The following is a 17,474-nucleotide window of genomic DNA, read 5'->3' on the forward strand; positions in this document are numbered from 1 at the left end:
CTTGTATGTAATAAGACATAACAGTGTAAGAAATAATACATTAAAAAAACGAAATACTGCATAGTTTCCTAAGAACGCAAAGCAAGGCAGCCATCTCTGTCGGCACTGGATTTCTGGCACAATAGAGGTTTTGTGTGTTGTCTGAGTTTGAATTGGGACCCCGAAGTTAGATGTTTGCACCATTGGGTGTTTAGATTTTAGAAAATGGTGAGTTGTTCCAGGAATTGTGTCTAAGCAATTGAGAAAAACAGTACCCCTGCGAAAGGAAAAGACTAGGATAGATCGAGTACCTCCACCAGACACACACCCCCCCCCCACACACACACACACACACACACACATCAGCAGAAGAGACTGCCTAGAGTGTAGCCTGTTTGCCAGATAGCCAGTGAAGAGAAACGATAATACATAACTTACAAAACACACGTCACAGCACAGGGGTAACCCAAACAATAATACCTCATACAATAATAATGGCAGAACAATTTAACTGCAACTTCATAGAATCAATTGACAAGAAAGAACCCAGTCATCAACATTAGAGGTTTTGCAATCATCTGGATTACCTCCCAGGGGAGCAGTGCAGGGGATATGAATTTGTGTGTGTGTGTGTGTGTTCATAGACCAAATACCAAACCTATACCAAATACCAAAATGTCCAAAAATCTTCTCGCCCAGATGTAAATAGTCACACACGAAATCAATGCAGTTCAAACAACAATAGACAAGAACTCACACAAATTTCCTTTAACTAAAATGTCACACCAAATACAATTGGCAGGGGACTGATAGTCCAACGACACTGAACATCAAAAGGAGCACAGAGAGAATAAAGAAAGTCTGCTGCAGTGAAAAGCACTAGAGCAATTGAGGGAAAATGAGAGCGAGAGAGAGAGGTGGGGGTGGTCTTAGCTGTTGACTTCAGGCTTGCAGTTGCACTGTCTGTCCGTCTTATACACCTGTTTTGTTGGTTAGTTTTTCAAAGCTTCGCAACAATGTTGCTACTAGTCCATGCGAACAATGACAGCGGTCCCAAAAGATTACAACCACGACCTAGAACAGTAATACTGCCGATCGACTTAAACACTTTACAATTGATCATGCTAAAATAGTGTTCTGCAGACTGTCAAACTGCCACGCCAACTGAGCGCTCCACACAGAGAGCCAGAATAACTATCTTTATTTCCTCCTTCCTGACTGCTGATGCACTCTTAAAATGGCAGGGCACGTTGAAGGGTCCGTGCAGGATGTCGCCACATACTCCTCAATGCCATCGGATGAAACATATTCCAGTCTGTGCCAGCAAAACAGTCCTGTAGCTTAGCATCTGCGTCATCTGACCACTTCCGTAGTGAGTGGTACTGGTACTTTCTGCTTTATTTATTGATTGTAAGCAAAAATCAGGAGGATATAATTTTTTGGGCTAGGGGGCAGTATTTTCACGTCCGGATGAAAAGCATGCCCAGAGTAAACTGCCTGCTACTCAGGCACAGAAGCTAGGATATGCATATCATTAGTAGATTTGGATGGAAATCACTCTGCAGTTTCTAAATCTGTTTGAATGATGTCTGTGAGTATAACAGAACTCATATGGCAGGCGAAAACCTGAGAAAAATCCAACCAGGAAATGGGAAATCTGAGGTCTGTAGTTTTTCAAGTGATTGCCTATCAAATATAGTGTAAATTTGGTCAGATTGCACTTCTTAAGGCTTCCACTAGATGTCAACAGTCTTTAGAAAGTTGTTTCAGGCTTCTATTGTGAAAGGGGAGCGAATAAGACCACTCAAAGTAGGTGGTCAGGCTGAAAGCCTTTAGCTAAGTCTCACGCACGGCCGTGAGCGCGAGATCCGTTCCCTTTCCTTTCTAATGACAAAGGAATATTATTGAAGATGATTGATTATATACATCATTTGACATGTTTCTACGAACTGTAATGGAACATTTTTGACTTTTCGTCTTGACTTTGTGCTCGCACCTTGTGCATTTGGATTGGTGAACTAAACGTGCAAACAAAAGGAGGTATTTGGACATAAATTATGGGACTTTATCGAACAAAATAAACATTTATTGTGGAACTGGGATTCCTGGGAGGGCATTCCGATGAAGATCATCAAAGGTAAGTGAATATTTATAACGCTATTTCTGACTTTTGTTGACTCCACAACATGGCAGTATGGCTTGTTTTGGTGGCTGAGCGCTGTACTCAGATTTTCGCAGGGTATGCTTTTGTCGTAAAGCTTTTTTGAAATCTGACACAGCGTTTGCATTAAGGAGAAGTTTGTCTTTAAAACTATGTGTAACACTTATATCTTTCATCAATGTTTATGATTAGTATTTCTGTAAATTGATGTGGCTCTCGGCAAAATCACCGAATGTTTTGGAGGCAAAACATTACTGAACATAACGCGCCAATGTAAACTGAGATGTTTGGATATAAATATGAACTTTATTGAATAAAACATACATGTATTGTGTAACATGAAGTCCTATGAGTGCCATCTGATGAAGATCATCAAAGGTTAGTGATTCATTTTATCTCCTTTTCTGCTTTTTGTGTCTCCTCTCTTTGGCTGGAAAATGGCTGTATGTTTTTTGTGACTAGGCGCTGACCTAACAATCGTTTGGTATGCTTTCGCCGTAAAGACTTTTTGAAATCGGACACGGGTTGTATAAACAAGACATTTATCTTTAAAATGGTGTATAATACTTGTATGTTTGAGAAATTTTAATTATGAGATTCCTGTTGTTTAAATTTGGCGCCCTGCACTTTCACTGGCTGTTGCAATATCGATCCCGTTAGTGGGATCTAAGCCATAAGAAGTTATTCATTTAGATTTTGCGCACCAGCTATTATTGACAAATAGACTGCCACTCCTTGTCTTACCAGACACAGCTGTTCTGTCTTGCGGAAAACCCAGCTAACTGTATATTGTCCATTCTGTTGAAACAGAAGATATTACCGTTTTTAATGTCCCGTTGGTAGGATAGTCTTGAACGGAGCTCATCCAGTTTATTTTCCAATAGGACGGATGGTAGAGGCAGGTTACCCACAAGGCACCCGGACCCTGTCCATAATGGGGATTTGGGCCTGGTCTGATATCTGCAGTAAATCCTTTGCGTCTGACTCATTAAAGAAAAAATCTCCATCCAGTTTGAGGTGAGTTATCGCTGTTCTGATATCCAGAAACTATTTTCGGTCAAAACAGACCGTGGCAGAAACATTATGTACAAAATAAGTTACAAACAACACAAAATAGCAAAACTGGTTAGCCCGTAAAACGGCAGGCATCTTATCCGGTGCTATTCTTCATTATCTCAGGCACCAACTGGAGTATAATATGCTGCTCATTTGTGTACATGGAAGCATTTAGAAAAAGTTGCCCTCTTCACCTTGCTTGGGTTAAAGCTGAAATTGATGGTTGTCACGGAAGTGAGTGCATGTTACATTGTGTGTTTGTGATCCCAGTGTGGGTTGACTACATCAGATAACATAATTGTTGCGGTAACAGGAGAAAGACGGTGGTTCTTATCACCCAGTGACAGTCGTCTGTTAGGTCTCTGTGTTGTGTCTTTTCTGGGATGTCTGGAACTTTCTCTCCGTTGGTGGCCGACGTAGGGAACTTACAGGAAGTTGAATATTGTGAACCGGCCATAGAAAGTTAAGCTGCTACCCTGTTCAGCCTACACACTTTATCACACATGCACACTCAATCTCTCTCTCCCTCAAGCTCTCTCACACACATGCACACAAGCACGCACACACTCCCTCCCCGACCCCATCTGTAGTGCCGTGGCTCCAGTCCAGACCTCACGACTGCTGGATACAGGGAGCTTTTGTGAACGGACAAAGGATTTCCCAGTTAGACAACAAGCACCCAGTGGCTGAGAAACAAGGAGGGCAAGTAGATTAACAGTAGAGCGAGGGAGGGAGGATGGTGGAGAGGGGAGGGAGGGAGATGAATGGAGAAAGGGAAGGATAAAGGGAAGGCAAAGAGAGAGAGAAATCAGTATTGGAGAGATTGAAAGATGGACGGTATAGAGAAAGAGGAAAGGGAGAGATGTGGGATGGGGTAAAGGGGGCAGGGGCCATTTGTTCCTGAAAAGAAACAGCTTGGCTCCATTCAGCCAGAACATGGGGCTATTTAAATGTGACAGGCAGAAGGGTTAAAGGTCTGTTGGTGGTGCTGCTCCACGTTTCATATAACTACACAGACTCACCTCAGCCTAAGAGAATCCTGTGTGTGTGCGTGGGATATCCCTAAGCACTAAAAAAATATCATGCTCATTATGTCACCGGAGTAAAATTCAGTAAACACAATCAACAGTGGCATCACTATTGTCCTAACTTCATTGTAAAACTTTTCCTTGTAAATGTACAACATTATACTGACACCACAAGGGGCAGCTTAATACTGTAATTTTGCTTTACAGTACTATTTGCTTACTGTAAAGACACATTAGAGCATCCTTGCTGTAAATTTACAGGAATGCTGTAATGTACCAGGATAATGCTGTACATTTAGTGAAATTCTACCTGAAATCTAAATGTAAGAAAAACAATAATTTTGTAGATAAAATAAATTTATTCAAATTGATAATAACATAATTGACAACAGAAGTAACAAGAAGTTAACACATATGGTACCAGTCAAAAGTTTGGACACACCTACTAATTCAATGTTTTTTCTTACTATTTTCTACATGGTAGAAAAATAGTGAAGACATCAAAGGTAGTGGTGGCTATTCAGCAGCCTGATGGTCTGGGGTTAGATTTTATTTGTCAGTCTTCCTGTTTGTACAGCATGTTAGAGTAATGTTTACAGGAGGCTTCCGAATTACAGTTAATAACAGTATTTTCCAGCATTTTACCCATTATCCAGTGCAATCTACAGCATTAACGCTGTAAAACATGTGTTTTACTGTTGAAATGACAGAAAAGTCTTAGTGTTGGCATGTTAGGTTTTCTTATGACAGTGTTATGAAGGCTTCATAACACATGTGTCAGACACAAAGCCTGCAGGCTGAATCCGGACCATGACACATTTCTATCTGGCCTGCGCAATGATTTGGGTTGTCAATTCGTTTCGCCATCTTCCGTACTGTCCGCGATGAGCTGCACTACAAGTCACAGCAAGCACTGCCGTCATTAGGCCTTCATTGTAAATAGGAATTTGTTCTTAACTGACTTTCCTAGTTAAATAAAGGTTAAATACAAATAAATGAAATTAAACTGCCAAACTGCTGAACGCAGTGAATTGCCACGCACCCCCCTCCCTGCCCCAGCCCCACACCCAGATATGATACATGGCACTGACCGAATCTTCTACCAGACCCAATGTTTAAACGTGTTGTAGGCTAAATGTCTATGCCAAGTTTCGGTACCAATGAGTAATTGCTGTAGCCTACATATAACGCAATCTTGCTTGTCAAAAAGTTTGCTTTATATAAATGCGGCCTGGTGAGATTGCGTTCCTTAATGCAACATCAATTGCACTGCTTTTCCTGTGTACGGTTTACAGCGTGCAGAGGAGGGAAAGTGTACAGACACAGTCCACAGTCCTAGCTAGGCTACTAAAATGTTGCAGTCTGGCTTTGGTATTTAAAGCTTGTCAATGAATAACCAAAATACAAAACCTGCAACAAAACACCATGCAAATGCAGGCCTATTACAGCAACATTTGAGCAATAGCCTAGGCTTGCTACTCAATTAACCTCTGACTCCCCATCCTGCATGAGGGAGCGTAATCATCGACTGACACTAATTATCATAACGCAACGGACATAAATATTCCTAGAAAATATTCCTATTCATGAAAATCACAAGTGAAATATATTGAGACACAGCTTAGCCTTTTGTTAATCACCCTGTCATCTCAGATTTTCAAAATATGCTTTACAGCCAAAGCTAGACAAGCATTTGTGTAAGTTTATCGATAGCCTAGCATAGCATTTTGTCCAGCTAGCAGCAGGTAACTTGGTCACGGAAATCAGAAAAGCAATCAAATTAAATAGTTTACCTTTGATGAGCTTTGGATGTTTTAACTCACGAGACTCCCAGTTAGATAGCCAATGTTCCTTTTTTCAAAAAATATTATTTTTGTAGGCGAAATAGCTCCGTTTGTTCTTCACGTTTGGCTGAGAAATCGCCCGGAATTGCAGTCACGAAAACGGCGAAAAATATTCAAAATTAGCTCCACAATATCGACAGAAACATGGCAAACGTTGTTTATAATCAATCCTCAAGGTGTTTTTCAAATATCTATTCGATAATATATCCACCGGGACAATTGTTTTTTCAGTAGGACCGATTGGAATAATGGCTACCTCTGTATTTTACGCGAGAATCACTCTGGGAGCCATCAGGTGACCAGTTGCGCAATGTAGCAGCTTACGGGTATTCTTCAACATAAATGTGTAAAACTACGTCACAATGCTGTAGACACCTTGGGGAATACGGAGAAAAAGTAATCTGGTTGATAGCCCATTCACTGCTCAATAGAGACGCATTGGAACACAGCGCTTTCAAAACATGAGGCCCTTCCGGATTGGATTTTTCTCAGGATTTCGCCCGCAATATCAGTTCTGTTATACTCACAGACAATATTTTTACAGTTTTGGAAACTTTAGAGTGTTTTCTATCCTAAACTGTCAATTAGATGCATATTCTAGCATCTTGTCCTGACAAAATATCCTGTTTACTACGGGAACGTTATTTTTCCAAAAATGAAAATAATGCCCCCTAGTCACAAGGTTTTAAAGACATTTTGAGTGCACCATACAGCAATGCTGTATTCAACCGCACTGGTGATCCATGCAGTACCACAAAATGAAAAACATTTTTAGGTTTAAATGTTACAACCCACCTAGCTAAGTTGTTGTTATTTGGAGTTATTAAATCCTTTTTGATTAGCATACTATCTATCTGCAAGCATAGCAACAAAGGCTGGATACATATTATTTATCTCTTCTTTTGTTTTAATATGTTAGGATGCAAAATATAGCATTTTATCTACATCAGTGGACATTACAAAGGGCCATATTTTTTCTATTAGAACAATGGCCAGTTTGCAGTTGTATGCAAGATTTTTTTGTAAAAACAAACATCGAACCAGGATGTCTGTAGTGACTCCTCTAGCACTGAGATGCAGTGCCTTAGACCAGTGTTTTTTCAATGTCACTCTGTGCACTGATTGAGTTTGACATCCCTGCTTCATAACAAATGTAACTTAAAACAGCCTTAAGATTTCACAAGATAAACATTACTCTCTTATGTGGTACTGTTTTGTGACATCATGCAAGGCAGTTCAGATTACTGAGGTGTGAGAGAGGACATAACAGAATCTAGTGATAGGCCAACCAATATGGCTGATGAGAGAGAGAGATGATTTTAACAATAAAACGTAAACTGATCCTAGACAAAGCTCTGAAACCCAATTATTTGTGTAGCAAAATGACAACGATATAATAACGACAGGCGCCATAGCATTTAACCCATGCACTTCTGTTTCAGAAAACCATAGCATACAGTTGAAGTCGGAAGTTTACATACACTTAGGTTGGAGTCATTAAAACTCATTTTTCAACCACTCCACAAATTTCTTGTTAACAAATTATAGTTTTGGCCAGTCGGTTAGGACATCTACTTTGTGCATGACACAAGTAATTTTTCCAACAATTGTTTACAGACAAATCACTTATAATTCACTGTATCACAGTTCATTTTATTGTTTCATTTAATTGACAAATACAACAATGAAAACCGGATTAATTTAGACAGAGGTTCCAAAACGTTCAAAAAAGCTATACGCAAGTAGGCTGCCTCTCTACAACTCTGCCTCACCGTGCACATATATTGTTATAGCGCAACTTTGACATTAAGAAATCTGAGGACAAGGTAGGATCCCCCTCTACGCAATAAGTAATAGCCCTCTCCTTCCTTCCCCTGCAGTGCCGCTTCTGTTTGTTTGCACTCACTTGATCCCGAGCGGAAATTCCTTTCCGTTTTTGTGAATGACAAACTTATTAACAATTCATCAACACAGTTTCTTCCATCCGGCCCCGTTTCCAGGGTAATGACTGCTCGGCGCCCTCTGATTGGCTGGCGGATATAATGTATCCATTGAAACGCCTCGCGTTTGTAACCATTCACTAGCTTGGCGCTGCGGAAAGCACATCATCAACGAACCAGCCTCGACAACAACAAAAGAGGCTTATTCACAACGAGAAGGTTGGGAATAGACGACAGAAGAATAAATTGATTATTGGAAATTGGTGACAAATGCTTTGCAACTGTCCTGCAGTCAATCCGTTTAAGTTTGATTTTTACAGAAGAAGAATATTTTCTACAGCAAAAGCCTGAGTTATATAATACGAAGACAACGTCAGTGCTGACTAGTGAGTCATTGATAAATACATGGACATTCTTCCAGCCGCTACATGAATGAGTGCTAGTGTATAGGCAATCTGCAGTAGGATATCTAAGACATTCGTGTTTTGCTGATTTTCGGGAGAAATGCAAAAGCCGATATCCGTTTTCATTTCTGCAGTTATTCCAGAATATTTTTTTTTCTCGACCAGTGTGCGCTGTCATTTCCTCAATGCTCCAGTCGTCATAACGTTGACGGCTTTTTTGCTGTAGCCTACAGGGACCAACCACATACCTTTCCTGCAGTGAAGTGAACATATTTGTTTTGCTAAATGCTTGACAAGCCCAAGCCCGCTCAGTTCGAATCGGTAATGGCAATCAGCAAGACCGTGGAGTGGCTGCAAAAGCAGCTCCAGACGCGCAAAGACTGCCTATTGGTAATGGACTGCAGAGCGCTGGAGCTATACGAGTCCTCGCACGTCGAAACGGCGATTAACGTGGCCATCCCAAGCCTGATGCTCCGGCGGCTGAAGAAGGGCAATCTTCCCATCAAGTGCCTGCTCTCAAACGGCGAGGATCGGGAGAGATTTGCGCGGCGGTGCAAGACGGACACTATCGTGCTGTATGACGAATACAGCAGGGAATGGAACGAAAATGTGGACGGGGGCTCCGTGCTGGGCTTGCTCCTGAAGAAGATGAAAGACGAGGGCTACAAGGCGTTTTACCTTGAAGGTGAGTGTTGTTTTTTCCAGAAGCGCACATTTTCTACTAAAATGTTGGCCTAATTCGGTAAATACATTAATAACGAATAAGTGAATATTTGGATGCAGTAGCAGCTAAAAACGTATATGATAATGCAAATATATTAGGTCATCACATTGTGTAGCCTCTGCCTGTTATATCAATGGATTTGTCTAACAATATTATTTCCTTCATCTTACAGGTGGTTTCAATAAATTCCAAGCTGAGTTCCCTGCCCTGTGCGAGACCAATCTTGATGGCTCTTTCAATAGCAGTTCTCCCACTGCCCAGGTGCTTGGCCTCGGGGGTCTGCGGATAAGCTCCGACTCATCCGACATCGAGTCCGACATCGACAGGGACCCAAGCAGCGCCACAGACTCAGATGGCAGTCCCCTGTCCAACCCCCAGCCCTCCTTCCCAGTGGAGATCCTCCCGCACCTCTACCTGGGCTGCGCCAAGGATTCCACCAACTTAGACATTCTAGAAGAGTTCGGCATCAAGTACATTCTGAATGTGACTCCGAACCTGCCCAACATGTTTGAGAACGCCGGGGAATTCAAGTACAAGCAGATCCCCATCTCTGATCACTGGAGCCAAAATCTGTCACAGTTCTTCCCGGAAGCCATTAGCTTCATAGGTAAACGCAATAACTTACATTCAAGCACATGGATAGCTCTCCTATTCTAATTTACGCACAGTAAACGCACAGGGTTAATAAATAAAACAGGTCTATTTTATAGTTGTTGTACATGTACGCTTATATTGGCCTAACAAGTGAAAACCATGGGCTCACAGTACAGGAACTGAAACGTATTAATAAGATATCTTATCACCAGGAAGTTATTTTAGTTGTTATTGTGCAATTTGGATTATAGGTGTCCTAGAGTACTTTCTTATCAGTCAGAGGGAACCAGATTAAGTCCATTGTGCCAAGCAGATACATTTTATTCTAGTTCTATGCCCCATAACAATAAACTACTCCCAAATTACAATTATTAAACTTCAATGGAACACTTCCTGTGTCTGCTTTTTTGGTCTGCAGCCGGGGCCTAGCTTACCTCAGGCTTGTGTAATTGTAGTACAAAGGCCTGTGTGGAAATTGGAGAGGGGTAGAACGAGCGGAGGGAGGGGGTAATTTGAGCACAACAGGAAGGAAGCGGCCATTGAAAGTAATCTAGGACAGCCCAGCGATGTGTTCCCTTCACAAAGAGGGCCATTTACAGGCTCTGTTGACATCCTGTTAGCCCTGACAGGGTGCCCTCATAACTCCTACGTTTATACGCCCTAATGGCACCATTATCAAGTAACTCGGGCAGCCCGATAGAGCGTTAATTGTCAATTTCCAAGTCGTGGTACTCCAGGCCAAATTAAAGAATGTCTGCTCTGTTTATGCTCAGAGTACCACAACGGTTTGTTGATGGATGTGTCTGGGCCTGAGACTGTTATGATCATTTCAGACTTCCGCCGCTTAACCGTGGAACTGGTTTAGTCAGTGTTGACCACATGCACTGTTTTATCTGGTTGCCCTTCCACAGCCTAAGTTTATTTTTCAGTATCTATATGTTCAGAGCAATTGTTTTTGTATCGCTGTGTTTTCTCAGAATACACATGATGCATATCTGACTAAAGTCTATAACATGTTCCTCCTCTTTTTTCCCCTCCTTCTCAGATGAGGCTCGCAGTCAGAAATGCGGCGTCCTGGTCCACTGTCTGGCCGGCATCAGCCGTTCGGTGACAGTCACCGTGGCGTACCTCATGCAGAAGCTCAACCTGTCCATGAACGACGCCTACGACATTGTCAAGATGAAGAAGTCCAACATCTCGCCCAACTTCAACTTCATGGGCCAACTCCTGGACTTTGAGCGCACCCTGGGCCTGAAGAGCCCCTGCGATAACCGGGTGGTGGCCCCCACACAACCACTGTACTTCACCACCCCCACCAACCACAACGTCTTCCAGCTGGACCCTCTGGAGTCCACGTGAGGCAGCGCCATCGTCGCCCCCTACTGGCTTGGAGATTTAATGAAACCTGAAACGCTGCAATGTTTCTCTACTTTATTTCCGTCACCTGTTGTGACATGATGACATCCTGCCGTTATTGACACAGTTGACTTGAGGTTACCAGCTGCCAAGAATGGCTGCTGAAGGGGCACGTGGTCGGTCTGCCAAACGGCTCAGAAGCAGCTGCTGCAAAAACAGGGACAGAGAAAGAAAGAATGAAAGCGAGAAGATGGGGAAGAGAGAGAAAAAGAAAGCACATTAACTTTCTAGAACCCTATATTAATTTTGGACTGGACTAGGTTTTTGCCGCAATTTTTTTTCTGTAAACACGTTGAAAGAGAAGTAAAGTGATCTGGTGGTCAATTGTACGTTTAATTTCACGATGAAAGGCTGGTGTGCCAAAGAGACATGATTGTTCTATCTGAACATACATGTATATATGACTATAAATACCTTTTTGTTTTTTGGGCTAGCACATGCACCTCCAGTACTTTTGTTTTGGGTGCATATTACATGTCTTCTGTGAAGATTTGCCTGTTTAGGGTAAAACACCCCCGGTTAAGACGCCACAGTATATTGAACTCAATTTTACATGTGTGGAGTCATTTGAATCATTTATACATGTGTATATTTCTTAATATAAAAGACAAAGTATAGCCTTGCTCTAGTATACCCTTTGCAACAAGTGGGTGCTGAAGATTTTTTTGTGTTCATCTTCTACTTTATTTAAGCAAACCAACTGTTTATTGATCAGTATGTTTAAGTTTATTATGCCAACAAAAAAAAAATTTTGTGTGGTTTTCCAAGAATCGTTAATAAATGTATATGTGTAATATATTTCATATATTTGCTTTATATATGAATTCAGCCCGACAGGCCATTTTTGCACCCACCCTCACACAAATCAGTCACATTGGTTGTATGCCTTAGTTCTGGACATAGATGTGTTCTTGTGCATTAACCCTCAAAGGACTTTGCCCGAACTATGCTTTCACCACCTATCACAATTCTACCAAATTGAGCCACAGCAAAATGACTGTTAAAAATAATTTTACAACAAATCACTGAAACTGTCTGTCGGTGCATGGCCTTGTTAAGAAACTTGATTTGTTATTCAGTTAAGTAAGGTAGAAATAGCTTTATGGAAGCCAACTTAAGATTGCTACGCTCTGTTTATGTTGATGTTTAGTGGGGAACAATGGGGGTTAACATAAGTTCATTCTTATCTGTGGTCAAGGCTTTTCAAAGTCTGGGAGATGTTGACAAAGCAGTAGGCCTTGCTCACCTTGCCTCTGTGAAATGTAGTTTTTTTGTTGGTTGAGAAGAAAATCCTGATTTATGGGAGGATTTTGTTGTCCCTCCCTTCAGAGAAGGCCTGTCTATGGGGGAAGAAAGACATTTTGGTTTCAACACCCACCACTCCTCGAGTCGACACTCCTCTCTTACGAATGTAAAGAAATGATAAGTTATTAATAAATTCATATTTTGTCTACTTCTACCAATGTCTTTTTTTCATTGCTCAACAGTTTGTTGATGTTTTTTTTACACAGTGTCCACACATTGACTTTATGTACTTTAAGTGGACTCTCCAACTCCTCGGTTCCACTTTAACCATCGCACATACTGTGTGTGTGCACGTGACAATCATCAGCCAGATGACATAGAAGGAGCCATTCACAAACAAATGAGTGTTCTTTAACCACATAGGTTAATGCAGCTCTCAAACGCAGCAATTATCCAATACAAATAACACTTAACACATTGTCACACCACCAGTGTTGTATAACATGATGTGTCTCACTGGCACATTATGTTCCTTTGGGAACTTGTCCAAAATGTTACTGAACTTGTGCTGTACATAATTAGAAGTACACACAGTGATTCCGGTCACACTAACAGATTGCATGACTGATTGACTGAATCTCTGAAGGACTGGTTTTTCTAGGTTGGGGCACACACACACACACACACACTCAGTCAGTCCCTGAGGCACTTCCTGAAGGTGATTGCCTTTGTTTGAGCAAAGCAGCCCATCAAAGGGAACTTAAAGTCCTTAAACATAGTGTTCCCTGACACTGTGGATGGTGTGGTGCGTACTTGTTAAGACCTGGAGAGCATTGAGAGACAATCCTCATGGCTAAACAGGAGATCATGTTCACACTCAATGCTAACAGCTGTTCACACATTTAAATAATGCCATGTCGGTGAAGTGACTGTGACACATGCACATGTGTCACACGCATATATTAGTACATATAGGCTATTGGAGTGTATTAGTGTGTTAATGCTTTGGTGTGACGTAAAAGCAGGACTATCTATAGGCCTACAGTACATGCAACTCCGTAGATTAGCCAATTGTTTTCAGATGGTGGACCTAGGATTTCCACGTGCTTGACACAAAGAGACATAATTAAAGGGCTTCACAAAAAAGTGTTTACTTCATACCATGACAAACCAAACACATTCAAAATATAACTGCGAGCACCAATGAACTGGGTTCACAGGTTGACAGAAAGGACACAAGATCAGTTGGATAACAAAGCACTCTCTATCATGTAGGAACTACAGTAGCTTATGTGCTAACATGCATTTATTACATACAGTGCAGCCATATTTAAATGCAGCAACAAGTTTAAAAGTTTATTTTTGGATTTTCCAATTAAGAACATTCAAAACAAAAGTGAAAAGATATTAGACAACGATAGGACAAAGTGACAGTAACAGACGAGCGTAACAAAAATAAATAATAATAATAATTATATAAACAAACAAAAAATAACGAGACATTGGATCACCTGCCGTAGGCTACATATTATACATTACGTGTGAAACATTATGTGAGGATTATATATAGATTCAATCAATGAGATGTGGGGGGAGATTCTCCATATAGTCAATAAAAGGTTGCCAAATTCTGTAAAATGTCTTTAACTTTTTTCTCCAAAGGGATACAACTATTAACTTCCGATAGCCACATTGCAACTGGCAGGGAGGAACCTAATTTCCATTTCAAGGCAATACATTTTTTGGCGATCGCTAGCAATATTTCTGTTAGCTTTATAGTATGGCTTTGCCTAAGTTTGGTGTTAGTAAAGTTACCCAGTAGACAGACCTCCGGGTCTAAAGGGAATGCAACCCCGTGAATTGAGGATATGGTATCGCAAACCCCCTGCCAGAAACCGTGTAGTTTTGAACACTGCCAAGTGGAATGGAGGAATGTTCCTTCATCTCAGCCACATCTAAAACATAGGGAGGAGATATCTGGGTTGAACTTGTGCAGTCTAGATGGGGTGATATAGAGCTGATGGAGGAAATTAAACTGGATCAGTCTGTATCTGGAGTTCAATGTGGATGTAACACCATCCCTGCATATGTCACGCCATAGATCCTCATCAAGATCAATACCCAGATCTTTTTCCCATCTAAGTCGGGGTTTATCTAGCCCAGGCAGTGTTAGTCCTGACATAAGAGCATCGTAAACACGGGAAATGGTCTTGAACAGTGGTTGGTCTGCGTGGCAGAGTTGTTCAATAGGTGACATCTTAGGTAGGTTCCATTGTCCCTTGAGAGTCACCCTAATAAAGTTTTGTAGTTGTAGGTAGCTAAAGAAGTCCCTGTTAGGCAAGTGGTGTTTCTGTTTCAGCTGATCAAAAGACATAAGAACTCCATCCTCGTAACAATGTTCCAGAAGAGTGATCCCCTTATCAGACCATGGTCTAAAGTTACTATTCTGGAAAAACATAGGGATAAATCTATTGTTCCATAAAGGGGTTTTAGGGGAAAGGAATCCACCTCGTCCGAACAGCTCATGCAGTTTGCACCATGCCAGGACAGAATGTATGATTAAAGGGTTGTCTGTGATGGTTTTTATAGATTTTCTGTCCCATTTGTAAAACAAATCTGCCCCAGTGTCATCATTTACCTAAAGCTTTTCAATGTTCAACCATGAGGGAGAGGGACCATTGTCAAACCTCTGAGCCAGAAACCTAGACTGTGCAGCCCAGTAGTACATTCTAAAATTGGGGAGGTTTAAGCCCCCTTGACTATAATCCAGGGTCAGTTTATCCAGGCCAACCCCAGGGGTTTTGCCGTGCCTGATAAACCGTCTGGTCAGCTTGTCGAGAGAGGAAAAAAATGCTGCGGGAACAGGGATAGGGAGAGATTGAAACAGATATAGAAATCTGGGCAGGACATTCATTTTAATTACATTGATTTTACCCAGTAGAGTGAAAGGTAAGTCCATCCATTTACAAAGGTCAACCTCCACCTTTTGCAACAAACTGGCCAGATTGAGTTTATAGAGGTTGTTCAGATTACCATCCACCATTATGCCCAAATATATGAAGCCCATAGGCGACCATCTAAAAGGAAACTTGTGCTTGATGGTATGATGGTCAAAGACAGACAACGGTAAGATTTCGCTTTTATCAAAATTTACCTTATATCCAGAGAAAGAACTATAACACTGTAGTAGGATCTGCAAGTGAGAGAGGGAGTGTTCTGGGTTTGTTAGAAATAAGACAAGGTCGTCCGCAAAGAGTGATCATTTATGGGTATGGGGGCCCACCTCAAAGCCATGTATGTCGGGGCACGTTCTAATAGCCTCAGCCAATGGTTCGATGGCGAGGGCAAAGAGGTGGGGGCTAATTGGGCAACCTTGTCTGTTCCCCCTATAAAGAGGGAAAGAGGAGGAAGTAATCCCATTGGTAGCAATCCTAGCTTTAGGAGATTTGTAGAGTGATTTTATCAAATTTACAAACACGGTACCTAAACCAAACTTTTCCAAGACGCGAAAGAGGTATGGCCATTCAACCCTATCAAAGGACATTTCAGCGTCGAGGGAGACTGCGACACTAGGTATTTTGTTTTTCTTAGCAAGGTGAATTATATCAAAGAACCTTCTGAGATTATTGGAGGACAATCTATTAATTATGAAGCCAGTCTGATCTGGGTTGACCAACAGGGGAAGACATGACTCCAGTCTCTTAGATAGCATCTTGGTGACCAGTTTACAATCTGTGTTAAGGAGAGAGATTGGTCTATAAGAGGCGCACTTTAGCGGGTTTTTCCCTTTCTTGTGGATTACGGAAAGCAGTTGTCTTCTCTGGCTTTTTTAAGTACCTCCATAAGGTAGGGGACCAACAGCTCCCTAAATTATTTATAGAACTCTGGAGGGAAGACATCCTCCCCAGGAGATTTATTAGAAGGTAAGGATTTAATGGCCTCCAACAATTCAGGAACTGAGAAGTGTTCACTCAGCGCTCGCTGTCTTCCCCTGACAGACATGGGAGGTTGAGAGAGGAGAGAAAGGAGTCGATCTCTGATAGATCATCGCTTGATTGGGAAGTGTAGAGGTCTTAAAAATATTATTAATTTCAGTAGGGTCGAAAGATATCTCATTAGTAAGAGTTTCTATGGCATTAATTGTCCTCTTACTTTCCTCTGCTTTCAGTTGTCATGCCAATACTTTGTGAGCTTTCTCTCCAAGCTCGTAATAACGCTGTTTTGATTTAGTGATGGCCCTCTCAGCTTGATATGTATTCAGAATATTATATTTAAGTTTTTTATTTACCAAAAGCCTGTATAGATCTTTAGTCGGGCCTCTTTGGTAGGTTTTCTCTAGCTCGGAGATTTCAGATTCAAGAGCACTCAGTTCCGTACCGTGTTTTTTCTTCAGCCCTTTAGTATAGGAAATAATCTGTCCCCTCAGATAGGCCTTCAATGTGTCCCAAAGAATGAAGCTGTCAGGAGCAGAGGGTTTGTTTGTCAAAGTAAAACTATTGATCTGCTCTTTGATGAATGCACAAAATTCAGGTTGCAGAATTTAGTCTCCATCTATATGCTCCATTTACCTTGGTAGGGATGGAGATTGATAATACCAGAGGAGAATGGTCACTAAGCAATCTGGGGAGATACTCGACATCTAACACTCTATGAAACAGTTGTGTCGAAAGTAAAAAGTTATCTATGTGTGTGTGTGTCTTGTGTGGGTGTGAATAAAAAGAGTAGTCCCTATCCTGTGGGTGCAACTGTCTCCAGATGTCTAGTAAATTGAGATCTTTCATGAATGACATGGTGAGCTTGCCGGCTTTGGTAAGAAGTGAGGGTTTATCAGAAGACCTATCAAGAACTGTATCTAAGCAAAAATTAAAATCTCCTCCAACCAGTAGCCATCCTGGTGGTGCTTGAGCAACCTGAAGGAAGACATTCTGAATAAACATATGGTCGTCGAAGTTAGGAGCATAAATATTCAATAGGGTCCAAGACTCTGAAAACATATGCCCCTGCACCAAAACAAACCTGCCAGATGGATCAGAGATGGTGTTGTTGACGCAGAAGGGGATGTGTCTACTTATCAAAATTGCAG

The 17,474-nt window shown here is 41.4% G+C and overlaps 1 protein-coding gene across 1 annotated transcript; it reads left to right on the forward strand.

Moving 5' to 3' along the window:
• Positions 1–8,139: 8,139 nt before the first annotated feature.
• LOC139408298 (dual specificity protein phosphatase 6-like) lies at positions 8,140–12,605 on the forward strand. The gene is made up of 3 exons (XM_071152014.1): positions 8,140–9,097; positions 9,309–9,743; positions 10,776–12,605. The coding sequence occupies exons 1-3, from the start codon at positions 8,698–8,700 to the stop codon at positions 11,087–11,089; spliced, it is 1,149 nt and encodes a 382-aa protein (XP_071008115.1). The 5' UTR covers positions 8,140–8,697; the 3' UTR covers positions 11,090–12,605.
• The last annotated feature ends 4,869 nt before the right edge of the window (positions 12,606–17,474 follow it).

This window comes from Oncorhynchus clarkii, chromosome 1, assembly GCF_045791955.1.
Source record: "Oncorhynchus clarkii lewisi isolate Uvic-CL-2024 chromosome 1, UVic_Ocla_1.0, whole genome shotgun sequence".
Lineage (NCBI taxonomy): Eukaryota > Metazoa > Chordata > Actinopteri > Salmoniformes > Salmonidae > Oncorhynchus > Oncorhynchus clarkii.

Coding starts and splice junctions, on each gene's coding strand:
- LOC139408298 (XM_071152014.1), top strand. CDS start 8,698: ATGCTTGACAAGCCCAAGCCCGCTCAGTTCGAATCGGTAATGGCAATC. Junction 9,098..9,308: donor CAAGGCGTTTTACCTTGAAG/GTGAGTGTTGTT, acceptor TTCATCTTACAG/GTGGTTTCAATAAATTCCAA. Junction 9,744..10,775: donor GGAAGCCATTAGCTTCATAG/GTAAACGCAATA, acceptor CCTCCTTCTCAG/ATGAGGCTCGCAGTCAGAAA.